General features: G+C 44.3%; 2 protein-coding genes and 1 long non-coding RNA gene across 3 annotated transcripts; 2 read left to right on the top strand and 1 right to left on the bottom strand.

Annotated features, from left to right (window-relative positions):
* Positions 1–6,170: 6,170 nt before the first annotated feature.
* LOC112083041 (uncharacterized protein At4g04775-like) lies at positions 6,171–6,731 on the top strand. Its single transcript, XM_024150765.1, has 2 exons — positions 6,171–6,362; positions 6,450–6,731. Exons 1-2 carry the CDS (start codon positions 6,171–6,173, stop codon positions 6,729–6,731), a joined length of 474 nt encoding a protein of 157 aa, XP_024006533.1.
* Positions 6,732–7,326: 595 nt separating this feature from the next.
* Positions 7,327–9,278, bottom strand: LOC112083040. The gene is made up of 4 exons (XM_024150764.1): positions 8,274–9,278; positions 7,880–8,192; positions 7,681–7,799; positions 7,327–7,392 (listed from the first exon to the last, which is right to left on the bottom strand). The coding sequence occupies exons 1-4, from the start codon at positions 9,276–9,278 to the stop codon at positions 7,327–7,329; spliced, it is 1,503 nt and encodes a 500-aa protein (XP_024006532.1).
* A 1,756-nt stretch (positions 9,279–11,034) lies between these two features.
* LOC112082905 lies at positions 11,035–12,800 on the top strand. The gene is made up of 3 exons (XR_002897436.1): positions 11,035–11,164; positions 12,091–12,284; positions 12,443–12,800. It is a non-coding gene; the product is annotated as an uncharacterized LOC112082905 (long non-coding RNA).
* The last annotated feature ends 380 nt before the right edge of the window (positions 12,801–13,180 follow it).

The following is a 13,180-nucleotide window of genomic DNA, read 5'->3' as shown; positions in this document are numbered from 1 at the left end:
GAGCGAATGGAGTTTCCCCGGTGGCTCGGCGCGGAGTTGTCCGATGAGACCAAAGGACTCCTTCGAGTTCGTCTGCCCATCGTCCCTTCTTGGCGTCGAGCCTCTTTTTAAGACCGTCGAGGATTGTCTTGTTGGCTGCTTCGGCTTGTCCGTTCCCTTGAGGGTATCTTGGCGTAGATTTGCTGAGGCGGATTTTCCACTTCTCGCAGAAGGCTTCGAAGCGTGTTGAGATGAATTGGGATCCGTTGTCGGTGACTATCTCGTAAGGGACCCCGTGTCGGCAGATTATATTTTTCCAGACGAAGTGTTCGACTTGAACATCTTTTATGCTTGCGTAAGAATCGGCCTCGACCCACTTGGAGAAGTAATCCGTGAGGACGAGCAGAAAACGCTTCTGCTTTGAGCAATGTAGAGGTCCGACGATGTCCATCGACCATCTCATGAATGGATAAGGCGACGAAATTGACGAGAACAACTCGGTAGGTTGGTGAATTGTTGGAGCGTGCCGCTGACACTTCTCGCATTTTGCCGTAAATTTCTCGCAGTCCTTGACCATCGTAGGCCAGAAGTAGCCGTGCCGTTTTATCTTGATAGCAAGCGACCTTCCGCTGGAGTGGTTACCGCACGCGCCGCTGTGCACCTCGTGCATGATCTTTCTTGCTTCCGGTCCTTGGACGCATGTCATGAGAGGCCCTGAAAATCTCCATTTAAACACCTCGCCATCGACGAGGACATAACGTGCAGCCTGAGCTTTTAGCTTGCGGGCTTCCCATTTGTCAGTTGGCACCTCTCCATCGGCGATGTACATTCGGATAGCTCCGAGCCATTCTTTGTTGCAGCCGTATTCCGGCTCAGCTGGTGAGGCGTCTTCTTCCATTGGAATGGCTTCGTCTTCCTCTGGTTCTTGTTCAGGAGGGTTTATCAGCCGAACTCCTTCCACCTCTTCGATGCTAGGGCGTTCGATGAATTCAACTGGGATCGTTCGTCGGAGGTCTGGGTCCGAGGTCGAAGCGAGTGCTGCTAAGGCGTCAGCCGAGGTGTTTTCTCCTCGGGGAATGTGAGTGAGTTCGAACTCATCAAACTTTTGCACCAACTCTCGGACCACTTTGAGGTAAGCTCCCATACGTCCATCCTTCGCCTCGTATTCTTCGTTGAACTGACATGCTACGAGCTGTGAATCGCAAAAGGTTCTTATCTTTCGAACTCCGATTCCCTGTGCCAGCCGTATGCCGGCGATCAGTGCTTCGTATTCCGCTTCGTTGTTCGAGGCGTGGAAGTTCAGGCGAAAAGACTGCTCAAGTATTTCTCCGGTGGGAGAGGTGAGGCGGATTCCTATTCCCGAGCCATGTTTAGATGACGAGCCGTCGACGTGCAATGTCCATACTTCGTCTAGAGTTGGCTCGTTTGTTGCTTCGGCCGGGAGTTCAATGAGAAAATCAGCGAGCACTTGTGATTTTGCAGACAACCTATTTCGATACTCGATGTCGTATTCGCTCAGCTTTATGGCCCACTTGGCGAGCCGACCGGATTGGCTCGGGCTGTGCAGGATTGAGCGCAGCGGAAGTGTGGCGATCACAACAATCGAATGCGATTGAAAGTATGGGCGCAACTTGCGAGCCGAGACTACGACGGCTAGGGCGACCTTCTCGATCTGGGGGTAGCGGGTCTCGGCGTCGGTCAGTGTCTGGCTGATGTAGAAAATGGGTTTTTGCTCGGATCGTTCTTCTCTGATTAGTACCCCCACTTACAGCTGTAGCAGACACCGCGATGTAGAGGAAGAGCGGCTCTCCTTCGACCGGTTTTGCTAAGATTGGTGGGCTTGCCAGATAAGTCTTCAATTCCTGGAAAGCCGTCTCGCATCGTTCGTCCCATTCAAATTTCTTGTTAGTCTGAGGGTGTCGTAGAAGGGCAGGCATTTGTCCGTGGAACGGGAAATAAACCTGTTTAGCGCGGCGACTCTTCCTGTTAGCCTTTGTACTTCACGCTTCGTCCTTGGAGAGGGCATCTCAATTAACGCCTTAATCTGTTTAGGATTCGCTTCTATGCCCCGGTGGGTTACCAGATAGCCAAGGAATTCTCCCGAGGTGACCGCGAACCTGTATTTCGCCGGGTTTAGCTTCATGTTGTGCTTGTTCAGCTGTTCGAAACATTCTTGTAGGTGCGCGACGTGGTCTTTCTCCTCGAGTGACTTGACTAACATATCGTCGATGTATACCTCCATAGTTTTTCCGAGCTGAGCCGCAAACATTTTGTTGACGAGCCGTTGATACGTTGCTCCTGCGTTCTTGAGCCCGAATGGCATGACTTTGTAGCAATATATCTCGCGGTCGGTTATGAATGCCGTTTTTTCCCGATCATCAGGATGCATCAGGATCTGATTGTAGCCGGAGAACGCGTCCATAAACGTTAACAGTCTATTCCCTGCAGTGGCTTCGACGAGCCGGTCGATGTGTGGCAGGGGAAAGCTGTCTTTTGGGCACGCCTTGTTGAGGTCGGTGAAATCCACACAGACCCGCCACTTGCCGTTCTTCTTCTTTACAACCACCGGGTTTGCAAGCCAGTCCGGATATTTGGCCTCGGCGATTGATCCTACCTTGAGTAATCTCTCGACTTCGTCGTTGACTGCTTTAGCTCGTTCTGGACCAAGCTTTCTTCTTTTCTGCTTGACTGGTTTAAAGGTCGGATCTACATTCAGCTCGTGACAGGTTACATCGATGCTGATGCCTGGCATATCTTCCGCCGTCCAGGCAAAGGTATCGATGTTTTCCTTGAGGAGGGAAAGGAGCTTGTTTCTCAGGGGCTCTCCTAGTTGTGTTCCAATTTCGACGCACCGTTCCGGATGCGCCTCGTCTATGCACACCGAGTCCACTGCGTCACATATCGGCTCGGTGCGTGTTTCGCGGCTCTCCGCGATCTGTAATTGCTATAAGAGTTTGGAGAGCTCGTTTGCGGGCTCTCTGTCTGTTTTCATCTTTTTGCGGTCTATGTCGGCTCGTGCGTTGGTGACGGGGTTCCTCAGTTTGTGCTCGGCTAGGCAGCACATTCGCGACTCCTTCTGATTCCCCCAGATCGTTTTGACGCCCGATGGAGTTGGGAATTTGAGGCAGAGATGATAAGTGGAGGGTACTGCCCGCATCCCGTTGATCCAGGGAGTTCCCATGATCACATTGTAGATTGCTGGGTGATCTGTGACGCAGAATTCGACGATCTTAGTGACTCCGCCAGCTACCACGGGAAGTCTGAGCGTTCCCATAGTCATCGTCGTTTCTCCTGAAAATCCGGTTAGAGGTTTGGGGATTGCTTCCACCTCGGAGAGGTCGATTCCCATTCTTCTGAGTGTTTCCCTGAAGATGACATTCACCGAGCTTCCAGTATCGATGAGCACCCTTGCTACATCATGATCCCTGATCGTTAGCTCAATCACCAACGGATCGTTGTGAGGTCGATCGATTCCTGTCGTTTCCTCCTTGGCGAAAGAGATCACTGTGTTTGGGATGTCGGTTGGCTCTATCCAATTCTCCTTCGCTTCGGCTCGACGCTGATAGGCTTTGATGGAGGACATGGTATCTTGGTAGTATTGAGATCTGCCCATGATCATATTGATCCTTTGCCTCGGCTCGGGTCGCTCTTCGGGTTCGCCTCTCCTGTCGCGCTTGGGATTATCGCCTCGTCGAGGAGGATTCGCTGGTTCCGCCGCGCCGCTCGGCTCGGCTTTTTCTTGTTGTTCGTTAGGGACGAGGTCTTTGAGGCTGACCGCGTTTTGGAGCTCTCCTGCTGCCATTTTTGCTGCGAGCTTTGCTCCTAGAATTCGGCATTGAGCCGTTGAGTGTCCATAGGTCTGGTGATACTCGCAGAAAGCCTTCTCGTCGTAGTTGGCGGACTTTCTCACCCAAGTGTTGTTGCGCGGCTCTCCTCTTCCGCGTCCGGAGCTGACCTGGTAGTTATGGGCACCTCCGCTCCTAGGTTCATCCGAACTCTGCGTTGTCGAATTGCTCGATGGATTGCCCTTCTTCGCGGGGCGCGACAAAATTGAGCTTCGAATCGCTGCTTTCGTGGCTTCGTACTGCTCGTCCAAGTTTTTCATTTCCTCCTCGTTTACGACGAAGTCTGATGATCGGTGCAACGCGTCTTGAATCGTTTGCGGCGTATTAAGAGCCATTTCCCGGCGAAACTCGGATTTGTACCACAAAGATCGTTTTAGAGCCTCGAGCGCAGATTTGTCGCTTATCCCTTCTATTTTGGATATGACTGCTTTGAATCGTGCCATATAATCCCGAAGCGGTTCGTTCGGTCCTTGGGATAGTGTCCACAGATCGGCATCAGATGTTCCTCTGTCCATAAACATCGAGTATTGTTTAAGGAACAAAGCGGAGAGCTGTTGGAAATTGCCGATCGAATTTCGTTCCTGCCTTGAGAACCACTCGAGTGCGGCTCCCTTGAGATGCTCCACGAAGAGCAGGCAGTATCCGGCGTCTACTTCGCGCTCGGTGAGTTTAACGGCGTTCTTTGTGAAGGCTCGTCCCATTGCTATCCGAAACGCTGTGATGTGTGCTTTCGGGTCGGTTGTTCCTTCGTAGAACGGGATTCTCATCTTCCCCGGCTCGGGAATCCTGGCTTCCGTGATTCTTGCAGTGAACGGGGTTCTTTGAGTTTCTTCAAGCATTCGGTCGATTTCGGGTGCGGCACTTGTCGCGTTGTGCACTTGAGATTTCATGGCTCGTATTTCAGCCACTGTCCGAGCCATAGAGGCTCGCAGCTCTTTGAGCTCGAGATTTTGTGCGTGAGTCATTCCTTTTGATTTGGGGGGTCGCTCCCGCTCCTCTCGCATTGGCTCGTCTTCGCGTTCTTCCTGCTCGTTCCATTGGGGATTTTCTTCCACTTCGATTGGGTTATCGCCGCGGGTCGGATCGGAGACTTCGTCAGTCCGGATGCCGTTTAGTGCCGAGGCGAGTTCTTCTTGACTAATTCGGCGAGCCGAGCCAGTTTGTTGCGGATTTATGGTCTCGTCGTCTTGCTGGGCATCTATGTCGATCGCATCGTCCTCTTCCTCACCGGCTCGTTGCCTGGAGTTCCGGCGTAGTGGAGGCGGCTCAGTCATGTTGATTCGGGTTGCTGCGGGAGTGCGTTCGTCAAGGGGACGAAGAAACGAGGAATTTCTTGCACCACTCCCCGAGGCTTCTGCGGGTGTCGAGAAATCGAAGCGTTTCCGAATCCCGTCCATCGGGTCGGGAATTCCGGCTCTCCGAGTCGAGTGTTGTTGCTCTGCCGCCATTGCGTCAAGCCTCGCCGTAAACGCCTCGTTTCTTTTGTCTTGGTCGTCAATTTTTTTCATCAACGCAGCTATCATGTATCGCATCTCCTCTTGGGTTTCGGTCGTCGCCGTCGTTGTGCCTGATCCTGGAGCGTCCTTCTCCGCGCCGTTACCGGTGTTGTTGTTATCATCGTTAGCGTTGCTCGCCATGTTCTTTGGATCTTAAAGCCTTGTCGATTTAGAGTAAGAAAGTTTCGTTTCCCCACAGACGGCGCCAAATTGTGTGAGCCAAAACTCGCACAACCAAAGATTTGTAAGGAAAGCTAAGGGATCGGAAACTTCTAGGGTTTATCGCCAAAAACAGTAAGATCAAAAGAAAGCTTTTCTTGCTGTAAAAGTGTTTAGCTCTTATTGCTTAGGGTTGCAAAAGTTGGCGGAATGAATTGCATACATCATATATTTATACTGACTTTCTAAACCGCCTAGCCGAAAATCTCAGGCGAGATTTTCGGAATATTTCCTTATCGCCTCGTGCGGCTGACCACCTTTGCATCTCGCCTAGGGTTTTCCATGGGTTTCACCTCTCAAGGCTTCAGTTCGGCCCATCCATGCTTCTTAACGGCTCGGCCCATATTGCCTTTGTTACGGCTCGGCCCACCTAACCTCTCCACGGCTCGGCCTGCTTGATATGATTCACTCCACTTCACCGCGGCTCGGCCCAGATATGTAAAACAGGGGCTCGGTCCATTTTCTGTAATACGGCTCGGCCCATCTCTCCTTCTTCTCGGCTCTCCCACTTGGTGATCGCGGCTCTCCCGCTTGTCTTGGTGGAAAACGGCTCTCCTTCTTGCCTTGGTGAGAACGGCTCTCCCATTTGATGGTCACGGCTCTCCCACTTTCTATACTTAGTCATTTTGGGATGGCTTTATCTGTGCGGGGTGAAAACCGACCCCAACATTCGACTGGGACTTCATTTATCCGTGGAAGAGGACGATTTTCGAGAGTCCTGAAGAAATGTTGGTGTGGAGAAGCAATTGTGTCGAAAATCTCAAAATCTGATGCGAATCGGTACAGGAGATACTTCAGGTGTGCTGCTGCTGTACAACAAAAGGTATGCTTTTGCCATCTCTTATCTGTCATTGTTAATATCACTTAAGTGTGATTCTCATTGGATTGTCATATTTTCGAATTTGTGTAGCTTATCAATGATAATCATACATTCATGTGGGTTGATGAGGCTGTGTTGAATGAGTTAGAAGCATTAGTGCTTAGAACTGAGAGACTTGAACAAGAGGTGAGACAAAATTCAATGGAGGCCGATGATGAGAAGGGTAAAAAGCTTCATATGAAGATAGAGAAAGAGATCTGCGAAAGAGTGGAAGAAGTGCTACTTGAAGCTAAAACCGAGATGAAGAGAATGTTGTTCCTTGTGTGTCTAGGATGTGTGATTATCTTAGGTTGTAGTAAGGTATTAGGTTGAGTCCTTGTTTGTGTCTGTTGTGTGTCATTGTTAGACTATGTTCTCTTGTGTATTTTGATCAGACGATAATGGTCATTGTGTGTCATTGTCCTTCTTTGTGTCTGTTGTGTGTCATTGTCGAGACTGTGTTCTCTTGTGTGTTTTGATCAGACGATATGGTCATTGTGTGTCATTGTCCTTGTTTTTGTTTGGTTGCTTGATGCTTGACATTGCCTATTTTCTGGTTATGTGAGAATGATCATCAAGGCATGAATTTATTCCTTAAAATGTTCAGCTGGAGAGTGTTGCTTTTAGATAGCCGCAAATGCAAGTAAAAGAATCAAATGAAATAGCGGATTTGAAAAGAAGAAAATGCAAAAGAAGATAAAAAAGGAAGAGATGTCTCAAAAGATCAAATACAGCCTTAAAGTAGATTACAATTGAAATTGGTCCAAAAAAACTTGCATAAAACAACTAAGATAATTGTTCAAAACGCTAAAAAAACAGAAACTGGTCCAAAAGACAGCCTACAGCTATACTAAAACAGGTCCAAAGAACTTTGGAACGCAAAAGAGTAGACTCCTTGTCAAGGTCCAAATAGCCGCAACCAGAAGCATTAATCAACTTGGGTGAGAACTCCTTGTGAAGATTCAACTTGTGATGATGATGCTTCAACTAAAGCCTGTAATATCAAAGAATAGTGTTCCATAATCAATAAAATAGAGAACAAGCAGATGATGTCAAGAAAGAAAGAAGAATACACAAACCTGAGATGGTTTTTGCTTCTTATTTTGGAATCGTGAGTTATGATTAGCAGCTCCACAAACCTTGCAATGCATTACGCTTCTCACTAAATTGTTTTTTTCTTCGTTGAACATCCATCGACTATAGCTAAAAACATCTTATTGGTAGAAGGTTGGACAATGCATCCTTTAGCTTTCTCATTCTGTTCCGCCAAATACTTACTCACATATGGAGTTGTTAAGCCTTGATGGCCATCGGCTTTAGCTTCTCTTTTGGCTATACGAACCATTGCAAGTCTTGCAATAGTCTCCAACATTGGCACTAAAGCCTTGTCTCTGGCTTTACCTGAAAAAAAAAATGTATTGAGCAAAAAAAAAATTAGTAAAAAAGCCATTGCAAATCTTAAAGCCATAAATAGACCTTACCTATGGAGTTGTTGAATGATTCTACAGAGTTGTTTTCCACAACCTCACAATATGGTCCAAGCTTGTAGAATGCTCTGCACCAAGTCTCTGGCTTCGTTTTCATCACATCAGCATATACAGCTTCATCGTAATCCTCAATCTTCTTCAAATTTTCTTTGTACTCTGCCAAGTTATAGCTCCAAGCGAGATGCCAAATCAGTGTCTTCAGCTCTGGCATCTTTCCATGTCGAGACTTCACATTCATGTAAATATGTCTGACACACATTCTATGTTCTATCAAAGGTAGCTCCTCCTTCACAGCAATGAGCAATCCCTACATGCAGCATTAGCATAAAAAAGGTGAGCACAACTATGAAAAATCTAACACAACAAGCCATAAGTAAAATAACATTACCTTTTGACGGTCAGACACCAAAACATATCCATCCCCATCTCCAAGACCTAAGTCAACCTTGATCTTACAAAAGAACCATGCCCAGTTATTTGTGTTTTCCATTTGAACTACAGCCCATGCAATTGGATAAATTCTGTTATCAGCATCTCTCCCATTAGCAGCAAACAACTCACCCTTCTGAACTGATTTCAAGAAGCAGCCATCAACTCCTATAAGAGGCCAACAATTCTCTTTCCATGATCTCCTAAGATTATTGAAACAAACATAAAACCTTTGAAAAACATGGCTTCCTGCCTCGTTTGTTATACAGTCAACCTCCACTAAAGATCCAGGGTTTGAATGCTCTATCTCAGTCGCATAATCACACAGACGTGCGAACTGCTGTGCATACTCCCTCTCAATCCATCTCAATGCTTTGTTCCTAGCATGCTGGCATTGATTTCTTGTCACACATATCCTCCATTTCTCCATAATCAGTTGTTCAATCTTCATTGGCATGAAGTACTCTTCCTCTTCACGGATCTTATCAAGAAATAGTCGAGCAATGACAGTGTCTATTAACATCGCACACTGACCATTCGGAACACAAGTATGAACCGATTCAAAGACTGTTACCTGCCACCTAGTACTATTCTTCGGAACTGAGCAATATATGCGCCATGAACAACCTTTGCCATTACATTCAAACACAACCCTAGTCTTATCATACTTATACTGCGATATATTCCGGCAAGTTCTCAGAGCATGGTTCAAGACAGCTTCCTTAAACGCTATAGCATTCATGAAGAGTTGTCCTTTGAATAAGTTTCCATTACCTCTTCTTATATGATAACGCCTCCTTTCTTTCTGACCTTCATTTTCTTCATCATCATCAGATTTTGGGTATACATTGTGCAGAATAGGAGGCTCGTCTTCGAACTGGGTTAATGCTTCCTCAACTTCATATGCGTTACGCTCACGACGGTCTTCACCATCAGAATCAACATCCGCTGGAATATCTTCCATTACTGACACTGTAGTGCAGAACGATCTACATGAAAACATTGAAACAATGTTACCAAATTTGCAAAATCGAAACACTAAAACAATGTTATCAAATTCCTGAAAATGAAACCACAAAATCGAATTCCCACAACCCAAAATCGAATTTCCAAAGAAGAATACCCAAAATCGAATTCCCAAAGCAGTGAAATAATGTTAACAATATTATCAAATTTCCGAAACATTGAAACAATTAAACTGATTTCCAAAACCCCCAAAATTCAATATTCTAAATCGAATTCCCGAATTTTAATACCAAAATCGATACATTGAAACATTAAAACTGATTCAAAATTTCAAAGTTAAACATACCTTCAACTGAGAAAGTCGTCGAATAGATTGGATTTTTGGATTGTGTGAATCGATTCTAGGGTTTAGATTTGAGGAATTGGGGATTTTGTTTTGTTTCGATTTTGGGGTTTTAGGGTTCAGGTTCGCGGGTCAAGAGTTGAAGCATCGGGTCAAATCCGGTTTGCAGGTCAAATTATGGGTTGAAGGTTTTAATCGGGTCATAATCTGGTTTATAGGTTTTAATCGGGTCATAATCCGGTTTATCGAGATTTTAAATGGTTAAATATTACTTGGTAAAAAGTAAACCGCATTAAATTAGCGATCAGGGGAAAAAATGTTTACAACTTCTTTTGTATGGTGAAATATGATGCGAAATTTTAATTTGGGGAGAATTATGTTGAGAACTTTCTAACTAGGGGGATATATGTTGACTTTTAAGCTTGAGGTGGATCTGCGCTGATATCAAAGTTTAGTGGGGGAAATATGTCGACTTCCCCATTTCTTTCTATCTCCTTCGTCTTCTTCACCGGCGATCTCTTTGCCAAAACCCAGAATCGTCGAGAGCTGATCCTTTGTTTGAAAGCAAGTTCGATTCTCGAATCTCTAGTCGCGTCGTTGAAGGTATGTACTCGTGATTAAGTTTCAGCTGATTCGGGGTTTTTTGTATATTGGATTAAGTTTCAAGACTTTCAACCATGTACAAGTGGTAATCCAGAATATCAGAATGGCTAAACAAAGCACAGTCGGAGATGTTATAAATGAACTTAAAACAAATGATCAATCCACTGAAATTGAAGACATCTTTCAGTATGTTCGCAACAAGCATCCTGAAATCATGCTTGGAATCAACAAATTCTTCACTGATCCTAAATACTGATAAACATTTTCAAGACCCTTCGCATCACTTTTCTTGTTTCTGTTTTTTTGTCAAAGGCATCGGTTTTCTTGTTATTGTTTTCTGGAATTGAATCTTCTCAGATATTTCCATGTGATATAAACCACATTTGTCGACATTGTGATGTTATCCTCCAGCGGAGAGAGACTACTTATTTTGCTGGGTTTGTGTTGTCACTTTTAGGCAAAGAATAACAATTGAATGAAAAATTGATTTAATTCTCAAAAATTCCTCTAATGAGATTCACCATTGGAGCATAAAAAAACTTGGGGTTCTAAACTTTTCACAAATAAAAAAAATTATTAAAAAATGGGTAAAACCCCTATGAAAGGTTCACCATTGTGGATGCTCTTAGCGGATTTCGGCCCGGAAACATAGGAGAACTGAATTTAAAAAAAAAAGCCTTATATGCTAAGAACCGAATTTTAGCTAAGAACCTCAAGAGACGGGTTTTTACGCGATGTGGAGACTAGCTATTGGGCATTATTGTTTTTGGTTATCATTTTCTTAACTTTATTATCGTGTTTTCACAAGTTCATCGAAGAAAAAACTTTTCTCTAAAAACGACAATGAAGGTGATTCATCGGCGATTTGTAATCGTAACACCAAATCGGCGTGGTATATCTCAACGATCTCTGCTTACCACTTCAACCGATTGCTAAAGGTAAGAATTAATGGACGACATCGATTAGGTTTTTGGTTTGTCGAATTGGGGAAATTAGGGTTTGGGGATTTCGGGAAAAATTATTTGCATGTTCGGAGTGATTCAAATTAGGAATTTTTGGATCAAAATGTGTGTGTGTGTGTGTGTGTGTGTGTGTGTATGTGTGTGTGTGTGTGTGTTCTCAGCAATGATTGAAGACGATTTAAGGGTCTTTGTGTTTGATTTGTCGATTGGAAATTAGAGTTTGTCGATTTGTGTCTTTAATGCCATCTTAGTGTGATCACATTTTCTGTGTGTTTAATTTCAAAATTGGCAAAGTTTTTTGCGGCTTATGTCGAGTCGTGCCTTTGTCGATTTAAGGGACTTTGTGATTAATTTTTTCGATTGGAAATTAGGGTTTGTCGATTGGAAATTAGGGTTTGTCGATTTGTGTATTTGATGCCATCTTAGTGTGATCGCGTTTTTTGTCTGTTTGATTTCCAATTTGGCTAAGTTTTGTTGCGGCTTATGTCGCTTTGTGTCTTTGATGCCATCTTAGTGTGATCGCGTTTTTTGTGGGAATGAGTTATGCTATGATATCCAGGCTTTGTCTGTTATTTTCGATATTGCTAAGTTTGTTTTATATATTTTAGTTAAGGATTGTTAAATTTGAATGAGATTTGGTAATGAGTTATGTTATGAATGAGTTATGTTAGGAATGAGATGTGCTAACTTTGTCGATATTGGTAAGTTTGTATGTAATGATCGTTTGTGTGAATGAGTTGTGTGAATGAGTTTATCGAGCATTTCTTTCAGTTATGTTAGATATTGATAAGTTTGGTTTGAATGATTGAATGATTGAATGAGTAGTTATATGTTTTTGTTAAGTTTGGTTAGATGTTGTTGCCATTGTTTTCTGATTATTTTCATATCTCTTTCATGACAAGTAATGCCGAGTCTCAACAGTGACACCTCATCTGAAGGTCCAGAAATGGACATGGGGTGGGCATATGCAGATGCCACATTTGGCATCCCTGATAAATGTTTCTGTGGTCGAGATATGAAACTGGAATACCAGGCCGGTGCAGAGACAGGGATACCAGGCTGCAAGTGTTATACTTGTCCTGACTGGCTCAAAGAGGTAAGCTGAACATCTATTTCTGGTTTTTTTTCAGTCATTTTTGTGCTATGTATAAGGTTTTGGATTGTTACATATGTACTCATGTTTTTAAGTTTGAATGAGTTAAGACATATGTGTTTTTTAAGTTTGGTTTGATGTTGCCATTGTTTTTTGATTAGGCGAATGGTGAGTATAGATGACAATGGTGGGATGAGGCGGTGACCGAGCAGTTCTCGACCGTGCAGAGAAAGTTTGAAGAGCAAAGAGAGATGATGTTTAGGGTTTACAGACGTGAAGCTGTTGATCCCACCATTGGATATCTAAACAAAGAGGTCAGAGTGCTTCAAGAAGAAGTTTCCAGGCTGAAGGAGCACAATGCTAACCAAGGTGAAGGCTTAGTGATACTGTTTTTTTTTTTTTTTTTTGACATTCCAGCTATTTCATATTTGTTTAAGTAGCACTAATGAGGTGCATCTGTTCTCTGCTTTCTTTTACTAAGTAATGTTCCCTACGTGGAGTTTACTAATACAAAAATGTGTGGGTATCTTTATTTAAGTAAGTGAGACCATAGCTTTGTTGTAATGTTGTCTTATGGAGATGATGGCATATGGCTGTGCGGCTGACGAAATTGACGAGTACCTCCGGCTAGATGAAAATACGTCAATTTTATGCTTGGAAAAATTCACGGAAGGAATAATACATTTGTTCGGAGATGAGTACCTAAGAAGACTCACACCTGAAGATATTCAACGACTCCTCGATATTGGAGAGATACGTGGCTTTTCCGGGATGATAGGAAGCATCAATTGTATGCATTGGGAATGGAAAAATTGCCCTACCGCTTGGAAAGAGCAATATACACATGGTTCAGAAAAACCGACAATCGTCTTAGAGGCTGTTGCATCATAAGATCTTTG

The sequence above is a fragment of the Eutrema salsugineum genome, unplaced genomic scaffold (genome assembly GCF_000478725.1).
Source record: "Eutrema salsugineum unplaced genomic scaffold, Eutsalg1_0 scaffold_7, whole genome shotgun sequence".
Classification (NCBI taxonomy): Eukaryota; Viridiplantae; Streptophyta; class Magnoliopsida; order Brassicales; family Brassicaceae; genus Eutrema; species Eutrema salsugineum.
The sequence above is the reverse complement of the archived record's forward strand: the minus strand, read 5'-3'. Positions and strand labels throughout refer to the sequence as shown.